General features: G+C 46.0%; 2 protein-coding genes across 4 annotated transcripts in view; one reads left to right on the top strand and one right to left on the bottom strand.

Moving 5' to 3' along the window:
* Positions 1 to 2,319: 2,319 nt before the first annotated feature.
* On the top strand, positions 2,320 to 14,961 carry MAP1LC3B (microtubule associated protein 1 light chain 3 beta). Of its 2 annotated transcripts, XM_009197010.3 has the most exons (5): positions 2,697 to 2,961; positions 9,361 to 9,416; positions 12,381 to 12,487; positions 13,117 to 13,281; positions 14,049 to 14,961. In XM_009197010.3, the coding sequence occupies exons 1-5, from the start codon at positions 2,922 to 2,924 to the stop codon at positions 14,053 to 14,055; spliced, it is 375 nt and encodes a 124-aa protein (XP_009195274.1). In that variant the 5' UTR covers positions 2,697 to 2,921; the 3' UTR covers positions 14,056 to 14,961. The 2 variants fall into 2 exon arrangements, with proteins under 2 accessions (XP_003917334.1, XP_009195274.1); XM_003917285.4 differs by having other exon boundaries at positions 2,320 to 2,961; positions 13,117 to 14,960.
* A 1,701-nt stretch (positions 14,962 to 16,662) lies between these two features.
* ZCCHC14 (zinc finger CCHC-type containing 14) overlaps positions 16,663 to 21,868 on the bottom strand; it is a 90,593-nt gene continuing 85,387 nt past the window's right edge. The window contains exons 13-14 of one of the 2 annotated variants that reach the window (XR_641725.4): positions 18,117 to 20,772; positions 16,663 to 17,439 (exon numbers count right to left, since the gene is read on the bottom strand). Coding sequence is in view for 1 of the 2 variants with exons in the window: in XM_003917284.5 (XP_003917333.3) it covers positions 20,717 to 20,772 (56 nt within the window). In the remaining variant the exon portion in view is untranslated. Of the gene's footprint in view, positions 20,773 to 21,868 lie in introns of both variants that reach the window. The other variant, XM_003917284.5, reaches the window with a different exon arrangement.

Raw genomic sequence — 21,868 nt, 5'->3', positions numbered from 1 at the left:
AAATACTCAAGCACACTTATGCTTCCAAAAGTTACATGAAGTTATTTCTTAATTTATATTTATTTATAGATGAATGTACATTATAATATATAATATATATAATTATATATTAACTAAATGTGTTATTATTACACGGGGATGAAACCTATGAGCCACCTTTATACCCCAATCACTTTGGATTCTTTTCTGAGAGCCATGGAAGGATATATGGCTTTAGATTCAAGTTGGAATTAGAAGTTAGGCATAGAAGTGTAACAGATTTGCAAATGTGGACTTCACTTCTGTATTTTAAAAACACGCAGAGTAATCCTGGCCCATTACTACACAACCATCGATGCTACTTCCTCTGACTATGAACCCAAGGCCTGGCGTAATTTGGTAAAGCTTTATGGATGCCCAAGGGTAGGAAAATTTGAGACTCTGCTTCCCCTCCCCCATCTCCATATGCCAGATATCGATTTTTTCCCTTCTTCTTGCATTTGGAACAGTTGTCCAGCAAGAGAAAGAAAAAGCCCGTTTCTTACAAAGCAGCAATTCAGCCAAGAAAGCACTCACCAGTCAATACTTAATATCATAAAAATCCAGAAAAGAAACCAACACAGACTCCACTATCTTTTAAGACTTCAAAACTGATAATTTTATGTTTGGCAGAAGGTAGGTACATAATATGTGCTTACTGGATTTTTTTCTATTTTCACAGAATACAAACCAACAGACTATAGACATCTTCTGAACTCTGTCCTGTCCTCCCGGGAAGCAGAGGTTGCAGTGGGCTGAGATCACGCCACTGCACTCCAGCCTGGGCAACCGTGCAAGACTCTGTCTCAAAAAACAAATAAAAAAATAAAATAAACAAACAGTGGAAGAATAAAGAACTACAAATAACATCATTCTTCTGATGGTGGGAGTAATTAATTATCCAAGGATCTATGACAGTACTTGGCTTCTCTAGAAGAAATCCCAGCTGTAGAAAACCACTTTAAGAAATATATTTCTTTTTTTTTCTTTTTTCTTTTTTTTGAGACGGAGTTTTGCTCTTTTCCCCAGGCTGGAGTGCAATGGCACGATCTCGGTTGACTGCAACCTCCGCCTTCCGGTTTCAAGCGATTCTCCTGCCTCAGCCTCCGGAGTAGCTAGGATTACAGGCGCCCGCCATCACACCCTGCTAATTTTTGTATTTTTAGTAGAGATGGGGTTTCACCATGTTGACCAGGCTGGTCTCTAACTCTTGACCTCGTGATCCTCCTGCCTTTGCCTCCCAAAATGCTGGAATTACAGGTGTGACACACCACACGGCGCGAGAAATATATTTTCATACTTTTTTTTTTTTTTTTTTTTTTGTGGAGAACCGGGTCTTGCTATGTTTCCCAGGCAGGTCTCGAACTCTTGGGCTCAAGAGATCCTCCAGCCTCTGCCTCCGTAAGAGCTGGGATTACAGGCAAGAGCCACCGCCCCCGGCTATTTTCGTATGTTTTGCATGTTTCGCATGTTTCAAGTTCACAGTGTAGATTGTATCAGCCTAATCCAATCACTTTATCCAATTGGGATAGAAGAAAGGCTTTTACAAAGTCAAAAGGAGAAATCCTGGAACTATGGGCTCTTTCAAAGTATTAGATACTAAAGAACAAAAACAGCCAAATAGCCGGGAGCAGTGGCTCACGCCTATAATCCCAACTCTGAAGGAGGCCGAGGCGGGAGGGTCGCTTGAGGCCAGGAGTTCAAGACCAGCCTGGGCAACAAAGCGAGATGGCGGCTCTACTCCCAGCTTCTGGGGAGGCCGAGGCAGGAGGATCCCTTGAGCCCAGGCGGTCGAGGCCGCCACGAGCTATGATCGCGCCACTGCATTCCAGGCTGGGCAACAGAGCAAGACCCTGTCTCAAAAAAAAAAACCCCAAAGGATCTAGTGCTGTTCCTACAGAGACACGCTGGCCATAGGCTGAGGTGGGCAATAGCAACCAAAGACCGCCTGGTGACTGACGCCCTGCGGCCCATTTGCAGTCCTCAAATCTGACTGCCCTGTTACAGATGAGTCCGAGACTCAAAAACTGTCACGAGTGTAAGGTGTCCCGCGAGTTTAGTGGCTGGGACGCTGAGGGGTGGACAGGGCGGCTAGCGACGTGGGGCAGCCTGGCGGTCGCGGGCGACCTAACGGGAGGAAGATCTCACAGCCAGCAGGGGCGTCCCAGGATGAAGGCCTCGGGACAAAAGCAGTTCCGTAGACGCCCCAAGGCTGGGCGTCGAGTGACTGCGGGCGGAGGTCCCCAGCGGCCGCTCCCCGGAAGCCACCCACGGACCGCACGCGGAGGGGGCCGGGGCTCCACGGGCGAGCGGCGACCCTGTCTCCCGAAGAGGACGCGGCCTGCCCTGCGCGCCTCAGCCCGGGGTGCCGGCGTCTGGGCCCGCGCCGCCAAGTCTCTCTCCGGAGGGGAAGGGATGGTCGGGTTTACCCCATGTCCCTTCCTTGGACCGCTCCCTCAAGAGCGCCCCGGGACACCACGCCCGTCGCTCAGCCTCCCCCGCCCCGCGCTGCCCTCTCCTCAGGGCCGGGCAGCAGGCTCCTGAGCGCCCACAACCGTCACCTCAGGCGCCTCAGGCGCTCAGCATTGCTGGGCGGGGCAAGGGCACCACCGGGAGCATGCGCAGAGCGCCCGTTTCACTCATCGCGCATGCGCACACACCTACCCCGCCCCCACGCTGCGTGCCTCTCCTGTGTTCCGCCACGCCCGCCATGGCGGCGGCCCTGGCCGGCTCTGGCCCCGCCCCTCGGTGACGCGCTGCGAGTCACCTGACGAGGCTGCGGGCTGAGAAGACACAAGGGAAGTAGCTATCGCCAGAGTCGGATTCGCCGCCGCAGCCGCCGCCGCCTCCAGGAGCCGCCGGGACCCTCGCGTCGTCGCCGCCGCCGCCCAGATCCCCGCACCATGCCGTCGGAGAAGACTTTCAAGCAGCGCCGCACCTTCGGTGAGTGTCGCCGCGAGGGCGCCGGGTGCGGCGGGTCCGGGGTCCGAGCTGTGGAGGGCGGCAGGGCCTGGGACGCCGTGAGGGGCCGGGGCCGAGCCGGGAGGCCGAGCGGGGCCGGTGGCTGCCGGCCGGCGGGGCCGAGGGACGCGGGGCCCGGGGCACTGTGAGGGACCCAGGCCGGGGCCGAGCCGGGAGGGCCGGGGGCTGGTCTGGGCCGGGGCGGCCTGCGGACCCCTCGGAGGCCTAGGAGGAGGCAGCCCGCGGCGGGCGGGCGGGGACCGGTGCGCTCGGGGCCCCCGGGCCTGCTGAATCACCCGGCGCCCTCCGCGGCGGGGTCCCTGCCGCACCCCGGCCACCGCCGCCCCCTCGAGCGTGCTGCCGGGCGAGGGTCGCGCTTCTGGGGCCCAAGGGCCCCCGGGGCCACGCTGGACAGTTCGGCTCTGAAGCCGGGCTGCGCCGGGACCCGGCGCGTCACCTTCAGGGCGAGTTTTCCCGTCGAGGGAGCCCGCCCGGCTGCGAGTGCCCCTTACAGACCCCAGAGCCTCTGTCGAGAGCGGGGGAACGTGCTGGGCCCCCGGCCCCGCCGCGCCCGGGACGGCCCACGGCGGTGTTGACAGTAGTGTGTGTAGCCCGGGAGCTGGGGTGGGAGACTTCTCTTGGGTTTGCGTTTCCGTTCTCACCTGGACACCAGGAATACATCCCTTTTCCGCCAGTTCAGACTGGAAACCCAACTTAGGTGTCCTGGCATTTGGTTAAACGTGCAGGTGTCACCATCACAATATTTACTCCACGCAGACGATGCGAAGTGATTCTTTCCCTTTTGAGCAAGAGAACGCAGCAGATCCGGATATCTGTTTTTGCCTAAGCTCCAGGCACCGGTTTGGTAGGGAAGCACCGCGTTCATCCCAGTGGACGGCGAATGTCTGCCGCCATCCTCGTCGGGAGCCCACACAGTGGTGCTGTTTGTCTGCTTTTGCCTCGTTTCCCGGAGTCTAGAAAGAGCTTAGCGTTTATTTGAGTTTGGATATAGTTTTGCACGTCTCATTATTGACCGTTATTTTATTTCTTGCGCCTGAGAAACTTCAGTAAATGAAAATGGGCCTTGGCTTGCCAAGCGTATCTTTTCCAACAGCCTCTTGAGGCAGTCCGTTGGTTAGCAAGACTTAGACGTGCCTTTTTTGTTAGAAGTTTTCTTGTTAGTGACCTTAATGAACTCTTACTAGTGTCTAGGCTTATTGAGCCCTGAGAGCAGCATTTAAGGCAGATTTTCTTTCTTTCTTTTGTTTTTGAGACAGGGTCTCGCTCTGTCACCTGGGTTGGAGTGCAGTGGTGCAGTCACAGCCCCCTGCAGCCTCGACCTCTCCCGGGCTAAAGCGATCCATCGGCCCACCTCAGATCTGGCTTTTGTTTTCACCAGTGAAAAGTTAACTGGGAACATTTGTGTAGGAGAGATGCCTTTTTTCTCATAACAGAAACTATAGTTATTTTCTTTTTTGCTTATAGTACTTTTGGGTTATTCTGGAAAAATCTCTGCGAAGAGTAGGTAGTAAGGGTAGGAAATGCGAGATTAACACATCCGAACAAGGAATTTCCTGGAACCTAAAAGTGGCCCTGAGGGTAGACCAGCAATAATGCCCCATTTTCCTTCCCCTCGATGTGTGTATCTTATATACTCTGTATTTTCAGGGTTTTTCCCTTGGCTCACCTTTATTTTGCCCCCTCCCCTTTAAATGTCTCTTTAATAGTCACTTTGTAGAAACGTCTTAAGTATCTTTTAACAGCTGTTACCTTTCCTTGCTTCTGATTTTGGTAATTAAAAAATCTTTCTAGTTCATGAATATTTTGGTAATTTTGATCGTGATTACTGACAATTTTCAGACATGTGTAGCACAGTAAGTGAGGGAAATGAATCCTTGGAGAGAACCTCTTTATGGAGTCTAAGATTAGCCCCATTAGCTTGAGTGGTGCCTTCTCTTGCCGAGTGAGTGAGTTTAAGGTTAAAACTGAGTATAGCTCTGCTGATAAACTCTACCAGGATTGAGAGGGTTCTCAAAGTTGAAATGGATTTTAAGACTCACTGAAAAGAACCCCTTCCTTTTGTAGCTAAAGAAACTGGGTGGGGCCTGGCGATGAAGATCATGGTCCACCTAGTGGCAGAGTCTGGACTGGTACCTTTAACCTGGCCTGAATTCTTCCAGTTTCCAGTAGGTAGCCATCATTTCCAGTATATTAAGTGGACCAAGACTGTGTGAGTCAGGACACATAGTGTGTCCTGGGAGATGTATTGGAAAACTGGAATTTAAAATTGTGTGGGGCATGGTGGCTCACACCTGTAATCCGAGCACTTTGGGAGGCCAAGGCAGGATCGCTTGAGTTCGGGAGTTCAAGACCAGCCTGGGCAACATAGTGAGACCACATCTCTACAAAAAAAAAAAAAAACAGACATAGAGTTGTTGTTGCTGTGTGGCCCAGGCTGATCTTGAACTCCTGGCCTCAAGTGATCCTCCTGCCTTGGCTTCCCAAAGCCCTGGGATTACAGGTGTGAGCCACCATGCCTGGCCTGGGGAGGGGGAATGCTTCAATTCCTCTCTGAGAAGTAAATCCTGGAAAATATGTGTAACTGAAATTGTACTTAAAATGACTGAAGATATCTCAAAACAACTTTGCAAATAACGTGTTCATTAAAATAGGAAACCTTAGGCTCCTACCCTTTATTTTAACGTTTGTAAAGGCTTCTAAGGATTCTTTTTTGTTTTAGAAGAAAGGAATATGGGGAAGGAGATTAGATTTTGGTGTGCATCTGGAGCAATCATTCAGTTGTTGATTAACTATCTTCTATGTAAAGCCTAAGCCCTGGGGGAACACAGTTTGGCCTCGAGCTGGGTCCTTGACTGCCAGGGGGACAGTCTGTTGAGAAAGACAAATAAAAACAGATCATTACAGCATTAGGAAACTAAGGAAGTAAAAGACTTGCCCTCTTCTGTGCCATTGACTGTGCTGTTCATAATGCTTCTGTTGAATATACTGTTAGCCCCTAAAACAGCTGTCTCCTGAAGAATGAGTGGAGCGTCAGTGCATACTGTGTACAGCCAGTTCCTCCAGGCTCAGCACTGGGTTTTCGTTGCTGCTGGACAGGCTGCTAAGATGCTCCCATGGGAGACTTGGGTGCTATTCTTTACAGCTTAAGGAAGTAACTTGTCTTTATACTTCACACCTTTCATGAAAATAATCATTTTGGTCTTTTTAGGTCGTATTTTGGGAATAAATCAGGGTAAAGATAACTTTAAACACTATAGTGTCTGACTTTGAAACTTCATAGAGCCTTTATGTTTTTTTCTTCTTTCCTTTTTTTTTTTTTTTTTTTTTTTTTAGACAGGGTCTCACGCTGTTGTCACTCAGGATGGAGTGCAGTGTCATGATCTCAGCTCACTGCAACCTCCGCCTCCTGAGTTCAAGTGATTCTCCTGCCTTAGCCTCCTGAGTAGCTGGGATTACAGGCATCCACCACCACGCCCAGCTAACTTTTGTATTTTTAGTAAAGACGGTTTCACCATGTTGGCCAGGATGGTCTTGAACTCCTGACCTCAGGTGATCCACCCGCCTCAGCCTCCCAAAGTGCTGGGATTACCGGCGTGTGCCACCACGCCTGGCCGGAAAGATTTTTTTAATATAAGAAACTAGGTTTGGCTGGATCACAAGGCCAGGAGATCGAGACCATCCTGGCTAACATGATTAAACCCCATCTCTACTAAAAATACAAAAAATTAGCCAGGCATGGCGGTGGGCGCCTGTAGTCCCAGCTACTGGGGAGGCTGAGGCAGGAGAATGGTGTGAACCTGGGAGACGGAGCTTGCAGTGAGCCAAGATTGTGCCACTGCAGTCCAGCCTGGGTGACAGAGGGAGACTCCCATCTCAAAAAAAAAAAAAAAAAAATCTTTCCCCTCTGTCTGAACGTTTCTGCTTTTAGATTTATTAGGATAAGCTTTTAAATGTGAAACATTCCAGGATATATGAAAGAAGTATCATTTATTTGCTGGAGTGAATTAAATCGTGATTTTCCCTGTATACTGAAATAATCTACACAGACACAATGGAGGTTTTTATTGTGAAGAGGGTCTGGGGTGGGACAGGCATAGGAAGAGGTCTCATAGATAGGAGGAGTGATGATGAGCGGTCACTGAGAACCTCGCTGGGGAGTAGAGAAGTAGTCAAAGGATAAGAGCCACTAGGTTAATTTTACTATTAACAATATCTAAATTTATCATTTTTATTTTTTATTTTTTATTATTTTGAGATAGTCTTTCTCTGTCACCCAGACTAGAGTACAGTAGCATAATATTGGCTCACTGCAACCTCTTCTGCCTCCCGGGTTCAAGCAATTCCCCTGCCTCAGCCCCCCGAGTAGCTGGGATTACAAGCATCTGCCACCGCACCCAGCTAATTTTTATATTTTTAGTAGAGTTGAGGTATCACCATCGTGGCCAGGCTGGTCTCGAACTGCTGACCTTGTGATCCACCCGCCTTGGCCTCCCAAAGTACTGGGATTACAGGCATGAGCCACTGCACCCGGCCACTAAATTTATCATTATTTGCATATTTATTCAATAGGAATATGCACTGGTAGAAATCCATGAGTTTGCAATCTTTGTGGCAAAGATGTTTATATTTAGTAATGTATCTTAGAAGCTGATTTGAAAATTTTGGATGGGGAGACAGAAGTCGAACTTATGGCAGTACTTGAAAATAGGAATTTTAGAAGTTTTTATAAAGAGTGATACTAAAATTGGGCCAGGCGCGGTGGCTCACGTGTGTAATCCCAGCACTTTGGGAGGCCAAGGCAGGTGGATCATGAGGCCAGGAGATTGAGACCATCCTGGCTATGGATGAAAACCATAGCCCGTGTCTACTAAAAATACAAAAAAATTAGCCAGGCGTGGTAGCGGGCGCCTGTAGTGCCAGCTACTCGGGAGGCTGACGCAGGAGAATGGTGTGAACCCGGGAGGCGGAGCTTGCAGTGAGCGGCGATTGCACCACTGCACTCCAGCCTGGGCAACAGAGTGAAACTCCATCTCAAAAAAAAAAAAAAAGTGATACTAAAATTTTTTTTAATCCGAATGAGATTGGTAATGATGTTAGAGTAACGTCATCTTTATGTAGGTCACACTATCTTTTTTCTGTCTCAAGAAGTTCATGACATTGATTATTTATTTGCCCTTAGCATGAGAATCAATCCTACCATAGTAAATCAAGGTGATTTTGCTCATTTTTTTTTGGAGGTTTTAAATAATGCCATCTAAGTCATATGTTCACATATTGCCTTTTTTTTTAATACATGTATTGCTTTGTAAATGACTTCTCTCCAACTATATTTGTGGGTTTTTGAGAACTGAACTTGGCTTGCTTTTTTTCTTGTATTGCCCACAGTCTAGTACAGCTGTTGAACTTTGAATCAGTAAGTCGTTCTGTTAAAAGGGAGAATAGATGTTTTTAGAAATATATTCAACAGTAGACTTTGTGTCTTAAGCTGTGATTTCTCTTAGGTACTGAAGAAAACTAAAACTCAAGAGTATTTTTTTTTCTTTCCATATTCCGTTCTTTTTTGTTTTTTTGAGACAGAATCTTGCTCTGTTGCCCAGGCTGGAGTGCAGTGGCGCAATCTCTGCTCACCGCAACCTCCGTGTCCCAGGTTCAGGTGATTCTCCTGCCTCAGCCTCCTGAGTAGCTGGGATTACAGGCATGTGCCATCACGCCCGGCTAATTTTTGTATTTTTAGTAGAGATGGGACGGGGTTTCACCATGCTGGCCAGACTGGTCTCGAACTCCTGACCTCAAGTGATCTGCCCACCTCGGCCTCCCAAAGTGCCGGGATTACAGGCGTGAGCCACTGTGCCCGGCCTCATATTCCATTCTCTTGAGCGGTTTTTCTCTTAGGCACCATATCATTAAAAAGCTGGAAGTGATAAGAGAAAATTGCATTTCCTGGTTTATAAGGGATATAATGGATTCCATTTTCAACTATGGAAAATTAACAAAAATTGAAGTTAATATTCTAGGTAGTAGTGGTCTTTGGAGGAAGGATTGGGACTCATGCAGTGGATCTGCCTTGTATATCTGTCCACAAACTTGGGCTCCCAGTTCCTTGAAATTAGTTGTCCCATATTCCTGGTCTGTGTCCTTATCACCTGATATAGAGCCATGTATGTTATGTTGCCTTTGGCCTTAGATACAAACCTTTATCGGATGTGAAGTGTTCATGTTTTGTGTCTTTAAGTTCCAGGAGAGATGTCTTCACCGTTCTGCTGTGCCACAGCTAACAGCTGAGCTTGGGTGTAGGACCAGCAGCAGTGCTGGAAAGAAACTGGCCCTTCATAATGCTTCTATCTCTTCATTTCATTGCAGAACAAAGAGTAGAAGATGTCCGACTTATTCGAGAGCAGCATCCAACCAAAATCCCGGTAGGTAGTCTCAGGCCTCGGTTTCAGTCACGAATGTACACAGAGGAGAGCACTGCGTAAGTGCATCCACTTGACAGGGTTTTTATAGGAATCACCAGACAGCCAAACCCTGGATGTCAGCTTCACAACCTAGAAGGAGGTATCCTTTCTTTTAAGAGACAGGGTCTCACTCTGTTTCCCAGGCTGGAGTGCAGTGGTGCAATCATAGCTCACTGCAGTCTCAACCACCTTGTGCTCAAGCAGTCCTCCCTCCTCAGCCTCCTGAGTATCTGAGACTAGAGGCGAACGCCACCGTACCTGGCTAATTTTTTAAGTTTTTTTGTAGAGACAGGGTCTTGCTGTGTTACCCAGGCTGATCTCAAACTCCTAGGCTCAAATAATCCTCCACCTTGATCTCTCAAAGTGTTGGGATTATAGGCATGAGCCAGTGGCTGGCCTCAGGATCCAAGATTTCTGTACTGCCTCTAATTTCTGCTACCACTTAAACTCAGGCAGGTGGAGCCTACACACTGATATTTCCTTGTGGATATCACACTTCTGAACATGCCTGCCAGGTAAAGCTCTCAAACTTACCAGGGAAGGTGATGACAGCTTGACTCAGCCTTACACAGAACCCTATGTAGGTCTCACACAATGGAACAATGTACAAATAAGCATTTTTCTTTCCCAAAGAAGCATGTAAAGATTTCCCATTCCTGCCACTCAACTTCTCTTTGTTGTGATAGGGTAGAAGAATTACTGTATATAGAGAAGATGTCTGCAGCGCTCAGTAAACACAGACGCTAATGAGACTCAGAGGCTCATCTGTGGTCAGATATTATAGCAGCTTAGAATTAAAAAACAAAATATTTTGCTCCATGGAAAGGAAGTATGGTGAGGAGCTGATGGATTATTTATTTATTTATGAGACGGAGTCTCGCTCTGTCGCCCAGACTGGAGTGTAGTGGTGCAATCTCGGCTCACTGCAAGCTCCGCTTCCTGGGTTCACGCCATTCTCCTGCCTCAGCCTCCTGAGTAGCTGGGAGTACAGGCACATCCCGCCACGCCCAGCTAATTTTTGTATTTTTAGTAGAGATGGGGTTTCACCATGTTGGCCAGGATGGTCTTGATCTCTTGACCTCATGATCCACCCGCCTCGGCCTCCCAAAGTGCTGGGATTACAGGTGTGAGTCATCACACCGGCCTGATAGATTTATTTAAATTAATAATATGAAACTATATTTGTTCCCTGTGTAGTTCAAATACATATATATATATAAAAATTTTTTTTAAGGCGGAGTCTCGCTCTGTCACCCAGGCTGGAGTGCAGTGGCGCAATCTCGGCTCACTGCAAGCTCCGCCTCCTGGGTTCACACCATTCTCCTGCCTCAGCCTCCCAAGTAGCTGGGACTACAGGCACCCGCCACCGTGTCCAGCTAGTTTTTTGTTTTTGTTTTTTTTTTTTTTGCATTTTTCTAGTAGAGACGGGGTTTCACCATGTTAGCCAGGATGGTCTCGATCTTCTGACCTTGTGATCTGCCTGCCTCAGCCTCTCAAAGTGCTGAGATTACAGGCATGAGCTACCGCACCCAGCCTCAAATACTTGTATTTTTAACCTCATTTAAAGAAGTATTTTCTCAAAATGAAAGTACCAGGTCATTATGCACAAAACTTTGTCTGTAGAACCATCTAATAATGGACTCTACTCACCTTGTCAAATATAATTTTTTCATGTCAAATAGTCTCCAGTGGGGAAAAACATTGAGCATATTACTATAATTAGGAACTTACACATTTATTAAAACACATGCATTTACTTTATTTATCTATTTATTTATTTTAATGGATGAGAGGTTTTTATGTTGCCCAGGTTGGCCTCGAACGCATAGTCTTGCCTCCGTATGTGCCAGGACAACCATTCAGAGCCACCGCGGCTCCCGAAACACATGCATTTACTTTCATTAGAACTTAAGCCATGTCTCAGGATATGGTAGTTTTGGAATTGAGAATTTCAGATGTTTTGTGCTTGAAGCTAGCTCCCAGCCTCTCTGCTTCGGTAAGGCTTGGTCTTTTTCTGACTAGATATGTATTTTTCATTGTTCCAAAATTGAAACACAAAGGATACATAGCAAAGTATTTTCCCCCACTTCCTACCTGGTGGCAGCCACATCGTATCTCGTGTACTGTATGTTGTAAGGGGTAGATGTCTAAGCTAGCAAATGATCACTCTTCACAGGAGAGCTACGAGGAAACGAATGAATGTGCTTTTTCAAAGCCCATTTTGGCTTGTGCTAGTTAGAATGTAGGAGGCATTTTATCTATTTTTCGTTGTTGATGACTATTTTACTTATTTGTTGATTGGAGACAGTCTAGCTCTATGCCCTAGGCTGGAGTGCAGTGGCGCAATCTCAGCTCACTGCAACCTCCGCCTCCCAGGTTCAAGTGATTCTCATGTCTCAGCATCCCAAGTAGCTGGGATTACAGGCACCTGCCGCCACACCTGGATAATATTTGTATTTTTAGTAGAGACAGAGTTTCTCCATGTTCGTCAGGCTGGTCTCGAACTCCTGACCTCAGGTGATCTGCTCGCCTCACCCTTCCAAAGTGCTGGGATTACAGGCGTGTGCCACCATGCCCAGCCTGATGACTTTTTTTTTTTTCTGAGATGGAGCATCACTCTGTTTCCCAGGCTGGAGTGCAGTGGCACGATCTCGGGCTCACTGCAAGCTCCGCCTCCCGGGTTCATGCCTTTCTCCTGCCTCAGCCTCCCAAGTAGCTGGGATTATAGGCGCCCGCCACCATGCCCGGCTAATTTTTTTGTATTTTTATTAGAGACAGGGTTTCACCGCGTTAGCCAGAATAGTCTTGATCTCCTGACCTCATGATCTGCCCGCCTTGGCCTCCCAAAGTGCTGGGATTACAGGCGTGAGCCACCGCACCCGGCCCTGATGACTATTTTAAAATCACTTCTGACTTCCTTTCCAGGTGATAATAGAACGATACAAGGGTGAGAAGCAGCTTCCTGTCCTGGATAAAACAAAGTTCCTTGTACCTGACCATGTCAACATGAGTGAGCTCATCAAGATAATTAGGTATTCAGCCACCTTTGTTTTATAATAAATTTCCTTTGAGTAACTTCTTGTTCTTTATGAAACTTACAGATAAATCTTTAGTTCTGGTTAAAATCTTCAAAAAAATCTTTTTCAGCTGAATTCAGTTCTGATTAAAACCATTTCAACTTAAAACTATAAAATGTTTCTTTTCTTGAGGTTTTATGTTTCTTACTTGCTAGACTTCAGATCCAGTTTCTTTTATCATAACGTCTAGTGTAGATGTTTCCTGTTGAAAATCAGTGTTACAAGTTATTAAGGTTTTGTACAGCAAAGCTAAAGAGAATGTAGACTCAGTGGCAAAAAATGGCACAGGCTTAGATCTTAGAATAGTTTGGAAACTGTATTTGAACTGCTTTCTCACATTAGACATTTTAACAGCTATTCAGACAGCATACTAGTTTAAAGTCAGCCTAAAGTGTAATCTTTCAGTGATTATAGCTCATATCAGTATAATCAAAGGAAATGTCCTGTGCTTTATGAGAAGTATTGGATTCAAGAGCATTCAGAAAATTTTCATATTTTATCGATCAGATGGGTGATATTTTAACACATGCTTCATCCTTCTTGTATTGTTGTCAATATTTCTTCATGTTGTTTTCTTTCGATAGAAGGCGCTTACAGCTCAATGCTAATCAAGCCTTCTTCCTGTTGGTGAACGGCCACAGCATGGTCAGCGTCTCCACACCAATCTCAGAGGTGTATGAGAGTGAGAAGGATGAAGATGGATTCCTGTACATGGTCTATGCCTCCCAGGAGACGTTCGGGATGAAATTGTCAGTGTAAAACTAGAAAAATACATCTATTCTAGAATTTTTTAAACCCTTACCAAGGAAAAAAAAGGGATGTTACCAACTGAGATGGATCAGTTCATCTAATCACAGATCATCCAACAGTAGTGTTCCCACCTAGGAGTGTTAGGAAGTTGTGTTTGTGTTTCAAGCAGAAAACTGAGCTCCAAGTGAGCACGTTCAGCTTTGGAAACTATATTATTTAATGTAGGCTAGCTTGTTTTCAGATTTTAAAAATTTAAAAATAAAATACTTTGCATTCTAAGTTGCCAATAAAATACACCTTCAAGTTATTTTAATGCTCTTTTCTCACTAATAGGAACTTGCAATTCCAGGAGTAATTTAAAGGCTTTCAGAGAGACCCTGAGTCTTCTCTTCAGGTTCACAGAACCCGCCGCCTTTTCGGGTAGAAGTTTTCTACTCAGCTAGAGAGATCTCCCTAAGAGGATCTTTAGGCCAGAGTTGTGAAGCGTAACCCCCGCAAAATGCATTTGCCATCAGAGTTGGCACAAATGCAGGGTAAATGAGGTGTGTGTAAGAAAACGGCCCTGACTGTAAACTGCTGGAGGTCCCCAGCTCCTAACAGAACCACACCCAAAGTCCACACTCTTGCAGGGGTAGACAGTTCTGGTTTGTTCTCTAGATAGTTACACACGTAAAGACACCACTCAAAAGGAAACTTGAATAATTTATAATTTTGATCTAGTTTCTTAAAAGACCCTGGAGAAAGAGTGGCATTTCTTCTGTTTCAGGTTTTGAGTTCAAACTGGTGCCTGTGTTGTTACGGAAAGCAGCAGAGTACCAGTGTCATTCTGGAAGACAGCGGTAGAAACCACAAAATGGTGTAACTGAAAGCATTAACATTCAGACACACTCGCTTCTGCCTTCTGGCTTAAAGCTATGGATGATTCACATTGTTTTTTAATGTTAAATGTATAACTCAATATTACTGAAAAGGTTCCCACATTTTGAATAGTAGTTGTCACTGTTAGGTCAGCCAGCCATCAGAATTCTCCCACACTAAGTGCATGTCAGTTGTGGAGAAAACATAGCAAAAAGAGCCATACGCTCTTCACAGATACTAATGTCAAGAGTTAAACCTCCTCAGGTTCAACCTGTGATAAAAGACCAGTGCTTCCCACTACCTGCATGGGGTTCGCTTTTATAATTTTCTTGGGAGTATCACAGGAAAATCACAATTACACCACTTTAGACCCTATGTGTAGCAGGTCACAACTTACCCTTGTGTGTTTAGATGTATGGAATACCTGTATACATTAGTGAAAGCTGTTTACTGTAACGGGGAAAACCAGATTCTTTGCATCTGGGCCCTCTACCGATTGTTAAAGGAGTTCCCGTCACCTGCTCTCCCCCCAGTGCATGCGTCTGTCCACCTGGCTAACTTTTAATATGTGTATTTTTACATTATGTAACTTCTTAACTGGCCTGTCTCGTTTAGACTGTATACATCATATCTGACATTATTGTAACTACTGTGTGATCAGTAAGATTCCTATAAGAAATACTGCTTTTTAAAAAAAAAAAAGTAACATGCTGAGGGGTGACCTATATCCCATGTGAGTGGTCACTTTATTTATAGGATCTTTAAAACAAGTACATTTTTAATGAACTAAGTTGAATAAAGGCACAATTAAAAACTGTCATCAAAGCTCAGTTTAATGGGATCCGTTTTTGAGACTTGGATCCCACACTGTTTGTACTTTCCAAAGCAAAGCAGGTCCCTGTATTCCCAAGGAGGGGCATCCAGGCTGGTCCTCTCGTGCTGAGGGGGCACTCACATGGAGGAGCACCACCCTCTGAGGGCCTCTGCCTTTTCAAGGGCACCCTCCCCACCTTGGCCAAGGCCCTGCCACCAGGTCTAGCCTTTATAAAGCAAAGTCCTCTTGAGAACTCACGTGTCACAGGCTAGAAGGATGGATGCAGATTGACTCACGTGTTTTGTGGGAATAAACACCCAACAACCTACTGCTGTAAACCAACCACCACAAGTATCAGGTGTGTGTGTGTGGTTAAGAAAGTGTACCCTTGGAGGACGTGGGGAGCTGCTGGCACCGTGTACAGATGCAGCACACACACACCAGACAAAAAGTGGCCAGCCTCCTCATCTAGGGAACTCTGACCCCAGCTCCAGTTTAAGTAGGCACCTAAAAGTCTGTTGAAAAATACAAGAGTGACAGACAACTGAGACAACTGCCTTCCCAGGCCAGGTGCTCAACAGAAGCAGCTTGTCCCTTGTCCTGTCTTCAGAGCTCCCTGTGGGTGCTGTGTCCCCACTTACTTCCCTGACGTCACCAGAGCACATGCTCAGTATGTTGCCACCTCCCAAATCCAGAAGGGTGTGGTCTTAGATGCCATGGGAGTGATTCTGTATGTTGCTGAGTCGGTCACAGGCTGGTGTAGCAGCTGGTGGCTTTTGTCATTGTGTCACCCCCCTCTGCAGCAGGCCTGCTCCTTCCCTGGGAGTCACTTCTGGGTAGGGCCACATTCCCAAGGTATCTGAGATCCATTCATGCCAACTTTCATTTTTATGGAAACTCACGTTGAAACATCTTTAACCCCAAATCAGGAATTTACATCTTTGTTATTAGCAGGGACACTTTAAAAAAATAAAAAATACACGCCGGGCGCAGTGGCCCACACCTGTAATCCCATCACTTTGAGAGGCCAAGGCAGGCGGATCACGAGGTCAGGGGATCGGGACAATCCTGGCTAACACGGTGAAACCCCGTCTCTACTAAAAAAATTTGAAAAATTTGCCAGGCGTGATGGCGGGTGCCTGTAGGCCCAGCTACTTGGAAGGCTGAGGCAGGAGAATGGCGTGGAGCTTGCAGTGACTGGAGATGGCAGAGCGAGACTCCATCTCAAAAAAAAAAAAAAAAAAAAAAAACACTTGACCAGGTGTGCTGGCTCACGCCGGTAATACCAGCACTTTGGGAGGCTGAGGTGGGCGGATCACCTGAGGTCCAGAGTTCGAGACCAGCCTGACCAACATGGAGAAGCCCAAGTCTACTGAAAAATACAAAATTAGCCAGATGTGATGGCAGATGCCTGTAATCCAGCTACTCCAGAGGCTGAGGCAAGAGAATCGCTTGAACCCGGGAGGTTGGCGTGAGCCAAGATCATGCCATCGCATTTCAGCCTGGGCAACAAGAGTGAAACTCCATCTCAAAAGAAAACAACAAAACTTGGCACCTTGATAGAGAATGAATGGATTTAAAATCAGGTATCCCTTTTGTAAATCTGAGAGGGTTGAAAGGATGGAACCCCTAGTTTGGAGATTCAGACTGATCTGAAAAGGTGTGTGGCTACATATTCTGAGACAAAGACCTAGTGACATCAAACACAGCCTTTTTTAAAATTTTTATTTTCAGTACATTAAATTTACTCATAAAAACATTCTAAAAATGTACAATTTGTCCTTTTTAACAAAGTATAATAAAACATAAAAACCCCAAAAACAGAATACTTGACATTTACAATTCAAAATCAAATTAGCGGAATATTAAATATTTACAAAACTATATCTTTTAAAAATATTTATAAAGTTACATGCAATTTTGTAGAATTGACAAAAGAATGGCTCAAAAATGGGAGATTTTCCTTCATTCCTAAAAAGAAAATGTCCAGTAGAAGCTGTGAAGGTATCTTGAGTACACAAGGTGTCCAGTTTCAGTACCAAAGACTTCTCTTTCTGTGCACGTAAGACTCATACATGTGATGAGGGCTTGTTACAACACATGTGAGGCCGCGGCTGATGGCCACTGCCCCCCCCTTCCTTGGTGAACAGTGGAGTAATGTTGACCTTTGGCCTCAACCAGCACAGTATATGGTTTTCTAGAATATTGCGAGTGTTGATTAAAGATGCTTTCATTCAGACCTTTGGGACTTTTCAGCAAATTCGCCTCTTCAGAACCCATGGCGTTCAGTGCCACCTGACTCATTCTTTGGGAGTCACCTGCATGCTGGAAATGACAGCCACCCCCGCTCAGGTCGCACAGGACTCTCCTCTGGGACAGCAGTCGAGTCAAGCAGGCTGACGGCTTTCCTCACAACCTTGAAGACCTCGGCACGCGGTACCATCAGTCGTCACGGCGTACAACGAGCAGGGCATACAACAAAACGCTGGGAAGCAGGAAGAGTGACAAGAAAGTGATGGGGAGCAAGGAGGGTGCAACCCGGTTCCCATTTGGCAAGTGCCTAAAGCCCCGCTCAGCCTCTGTTCAGATGGGAGGCGTTCCAGCCAGGTGACGTTTAGGCCAAGTCACTACCCCGCCCACTACTGTGCCCCAACACAGAGTCTGTGGTAGAAACTAACTGTGCTGACTCTGGGCAATAAAGGACCTAGAATTCTAAGAACTGAATGAAGAATACGGAACCTACTAACACCCCTACATGAACAAGCTGACTCCTGTAATCTTTCGGAGATGACACATGATGCTGGTTTTTCAAATACCCAATCACATATATGCATTCAAGAAAATAACTTGTCTTTATTTTTATTACAAGTGCTAGCTCCCATTTCCTCAGTGCTCTTCAGCAATGAGATTTTATGTTAAACACCTTCCAACGGTCAATATTACCATGAAATCAACATTAAAAATAAGGTAGAAAACTGAGTGTTTTGCTTAAAAAATAAAACGAAGGATTAAATAGCTGTTGTATCCCAACATCACGTTCTGCTTCCATCTCTACATTCCACTTTCCCCATTCTTGGAGATTAAAAAAACCGGGTTAGAAACTTTAATATCTGACAGACTACAAAGGGCAAAGACGTGGCACGTGGCCAGTGCCACACCTACCTGGTTGCCACAGCATTCTGAAACAGACCACAATTTCAGGAAAATGCCTAAGTACTTGAAAGGGTATGTTCTGTGTTTTCAGATGAGGAAGTCTGATGAACGCAAGATGCTCTTCAGGCGCGCCAACCTCGGGTGCTTTTGGAGAGATGCATCCGAGCTCACTGCCGGCAAATTCTCTCAAGTCCAAGCCTGCGGCTCCCTCAGGGAGAGGCCCTCACGGATGGGCGGTTCCATTTTCTCTGCACTGTGTGGTTCCTATTTACAGCTCACGATTCTCGACTTCGGACAGCCTCCCTGGAGATGTCACACCGCCCACACACGTTCAAGACGCCTGGAAGCTCCGCAGAGACCTCCGCTGCTGGGAGCACAGCCGGGACAATGTTGGAACTCGTTTACCTCGACGCTGAATGGCAGGCTTCAAGTTGAAAAGTTTCTGTTTTAATGTTTTGCTGGATTTAAGGTTAACCTCTAATACTTATCAAAATAGTTACATGGGTAACAACAGACGCTTTCATTCCCCTATACTGACCACTAAAACAAAAATTTTAATGTTTTTTTCCTTTTGTTATGAGACGGTTTTCAACAATTTCAGTGTTGAAATAGGATTTATTTAAAATATTTCTTTGTTTAAAAAACCAAAAAATTTAAAAGTTTGGCTTTCAGCACATATCCAGGCCACTGGAATGGCCTTCAGAAATATTAAAATCGTAAACATCAATGAACACTCTAAGTCTTCCTTTAACGTAAGATGAGAAGGTCCAGTCTAGTACTCTTTAAGGCAAAGTTGTGTCAGTTCTCATTATTTTGACATTTTGTAGTGTTTATAATTTAAAAGAGCAACGTAACATTCCCCTAAATAGCTGTTGTAATAAGCATCACCATTACTTCAACACTGTAATACTGTGTACCATGAGGAGAGAGAGGAGGTCTGTTAATTCTGCATTGCATAGAAATAAAATTCAACTAAAATAAAACTAACAAATTCTACGAAAAGCCTGTCATAAAAAAATGTAACAACTTTCTGCTGTAGTTTCTATGAAGTTAGGAACTGCTCTTAAAATTGAACCCTCACATCACAATGCCTCATTCTAGGGTATTCTTTTGATTTACATCAATTTTTCATGAGGCTGATTGTCCCAAATTTTAAGAATGGTCTGAATATTTCAATTTTTTTTTTTTTAATAAATATCCAACTGCAAAATCCCTGGCAAGATTTTACCACTCAGAATTTTAACACTGACGACTTTAGCATTTTAGATGAGTATTATTTGAGCAGAAAATTCCCTTTAACCTTGAAGATTTAAGTCTGTGAATTTCAGACAAAAGGCTTTCATTTCCGTGGGCTGAAATTTAGAGATCTACAGTGAGGACCTTGATTACTACCTGACCAAAACCAGACTGGCACAGATCTCGTAGCTCTCGCGTGTGTGGCCTCTTCCAGAGTCCTACCACTTCCCACTGTTTTCCAAGTAATTTTTAACGGAATTAACTATCAATACACAGCCTAATACGAAAGAAGTTGACAGGAGAAAATTCCCAATCTTTTGCTGATAAATGACAGGACTGTATCATTGTTGAAATGTCTGTCTCAGATGCGAATCCGCTAGCGATAAGCCTCGGGGTTGGAGGTTCTTGGGGAGCCTGTGGGAGATAAAGCAACTTGCAAACTCTGCTAAGGACGTGCAGCATCCTCACTGCCACTCACAGAGCCGCGCTGTCGCCGAGCCCCCTCGGGAGGTGATTTGTAGTGGAAGACAGGGCTCGAAGCCACTGACCGGCTGGGAAGAAAGATACTCTCAAAGCTCTGACGACTATGGATTCTCTGGGACTTGGACCCTTAGAAATTAAGTTGTTGCGAGTAAACTATTTCTATTTAATAATGTAGTTTAGATTTATTTGCAGAAAAAATTAAAAACCTGAAACTGCTACAAGTGCTTGGAGGAGGGAAGGAAATACTAAAATCTCTGTTGTGTCCTAAGTCGAGTAGCCTGCTGGTGCTGACTCTTTAAATATGGATTATTGGAGTCTCTTGCACTGACTGTTCTCAGAGGAGTTTGGCTCCCAGAACCGCAGAGATTTACATCAGGATACATTCTTCTGTAGTGCAATCCTTAAAAATCCCAGAGATTAGTGCTAATCACTTTAGGAACAGAACAAAACAAAGTCGACATTTTCCCTAGCCCAGGGGTGTCAAGAGTCCGGCGGGTGGAACTCCACCTGGAGAACTCCAAGCTCAGTTCTCGATTCAGACCACGTGTAGCTGCCCTGGAATTGACGTGTGAGCCTAGGAGGGCCAATGATGGCAATGCTCTTCGGGAGACGTGGGGTCTCTGCACTGCAACCGAACGTGTAGGTGGCCGACTTCACCGGCCACAGAGATGCCCACTAGGCAAGTTCTGACACCAAGCTCCAATCTAGGGTTTTGGCAATAAACCGAGTTTGATGCACTTCTACGCTAGATTTTTCTATCCAGTCTAGGAAAAGTAAAGCACCTTTGGATTAAAAAGATTAAGCTCAACAGCAACTAGACTTCTCAGTTTTGTATTTAATTTTCCTTATGTCTCCATGGCTTAATAATGTTCTGTTGCCAGAGAAAAATATCAATCTGTGGAGTCCAGACTTTCTGCTGGAGGGGCGTATTTCAACCTAAAAGTACCTAGAGAGAGGGGAAAAAAGAGGTCAAATTGGAATGACTGTAGAATCACCACCATCCACCAATCTGTCCAGTCATTTCCAGAGCCACTGGGCAAGATTCTGGTGCTGGAAATCTAGGGCACCCATCCTGACCGTTTCCACTCCCTTCCTGCCCCTGCAAAATGGGAGCTAATATTACAAGTTGATCAAATCAGACCGGGGTGAAATGACTCAGGAAAAGTTACCAATCTTTTTTTTTTTTTTTTTTTTGAGACGGAGGCTAGCTCTGTCGCCCAGGCTGGAGTGCAGTGGCGCAATCTCGGCTCACTGCAAGCTCCGCCTCCCGGGTTCATGCCATTCTCCTGCCTCAGCCTCCCGAGTAGCTGGGACTACAGGCGCCCACCACCACGCCCGGCTAATTTTTTGTATCTTTACTAGAGACGGGGTTTCACCATGTTAGCCAGGATGGTCTCGATCTCCTGACCTCGTGATCCACCCGCCTCGGCCTCCCAAAGTGCTGGGATTACAGGCGTGAGCCACCGCGCCCGACCACCAATCTTTGTCTTTAGGAGCCTTCTCTGGGAGTCAGGCTCTGCACACGTCGGGCAGGCTGCTCTAACATGCGTCCTTTCACTGGGTGAGAGCAGATGAGCGCTGGCAAGTGCCCCGTGCCTCTGGAGATACAGCCGGCTTTATGAAGGGAGGCACAGACCCACCGGGCCCACGTGGCAGAGCGCCCGTCAACCCACCTCGCCTGCAGACCTGCTGAGTCAGCAGGTGTGTTTCTAAAAACTCTCCAGGTGACCGTGACGTATAGGCAGGTCTGAGAATCACAGAGCTAGTGCAACCCTTAGAAGCAACTGGAAGTCTGCAGTCATCAAGTGACTCTGGCAAGGTGGCACCATGAGTTGTCAGAGTTGGGACCCACTTTCCCAGTCCCCAGTTTCCAAAACAGACAGCAAGAAAAAACCTATTATAATAACTTATAATAACTACATCAGACATCCACTGGGATTTGACTAAAGAAGACAAAAAAAATAGTGGAGATAAAACAGGAGGGAACGGAAGATGCAGCACGGCCAAGGGGTGACAGCCTCCCACACCCACAGCCGCGCCGG

The sequence above is a fragment of the Papio anubis genome, chromosome 18 (genome assembly GCF_008728515.1).
Source record: "Papio anubis isolate 15944 chromosome 18, Panubis1.0, whole genome shotgun sequence".
NCBI classification, from domain to species: Eukaryota; Metazoa; Chordata; class Mammalia; order Primates; family Cercopithecidae; genus Papio; species Papio anubis.
Note: the sequence above shows the minus strand (reverse complement) of the source record. Positions and strands in the feature narration are given on the sequence as shown.

Excerpts from the sequence above, each read along its gene's own strand:
- MAP1LC3B (XM_003917285.4), top strand. The coding sequence starts at position 2,922 with ATGCCGTCGGAGAAGACTTTCAAGCAGCGCCGCACCTTCG. Across the intron at positions 2,962-9,360 it reads CAAGCAGCGCCGCACCTTCG|AACAAAGAGTAGAAGATGTC; the intron begins GTGAGTGTCGCC and ends ATTTCATTGCAG. Across the intron at positions 9,417-12,380 it reads AGCATCCAACCAAAATCCCG|GTGATAATAGAACGATACAA; the intron begins GTAGGTAGTCTC and ends CTTCCTTTCCAG.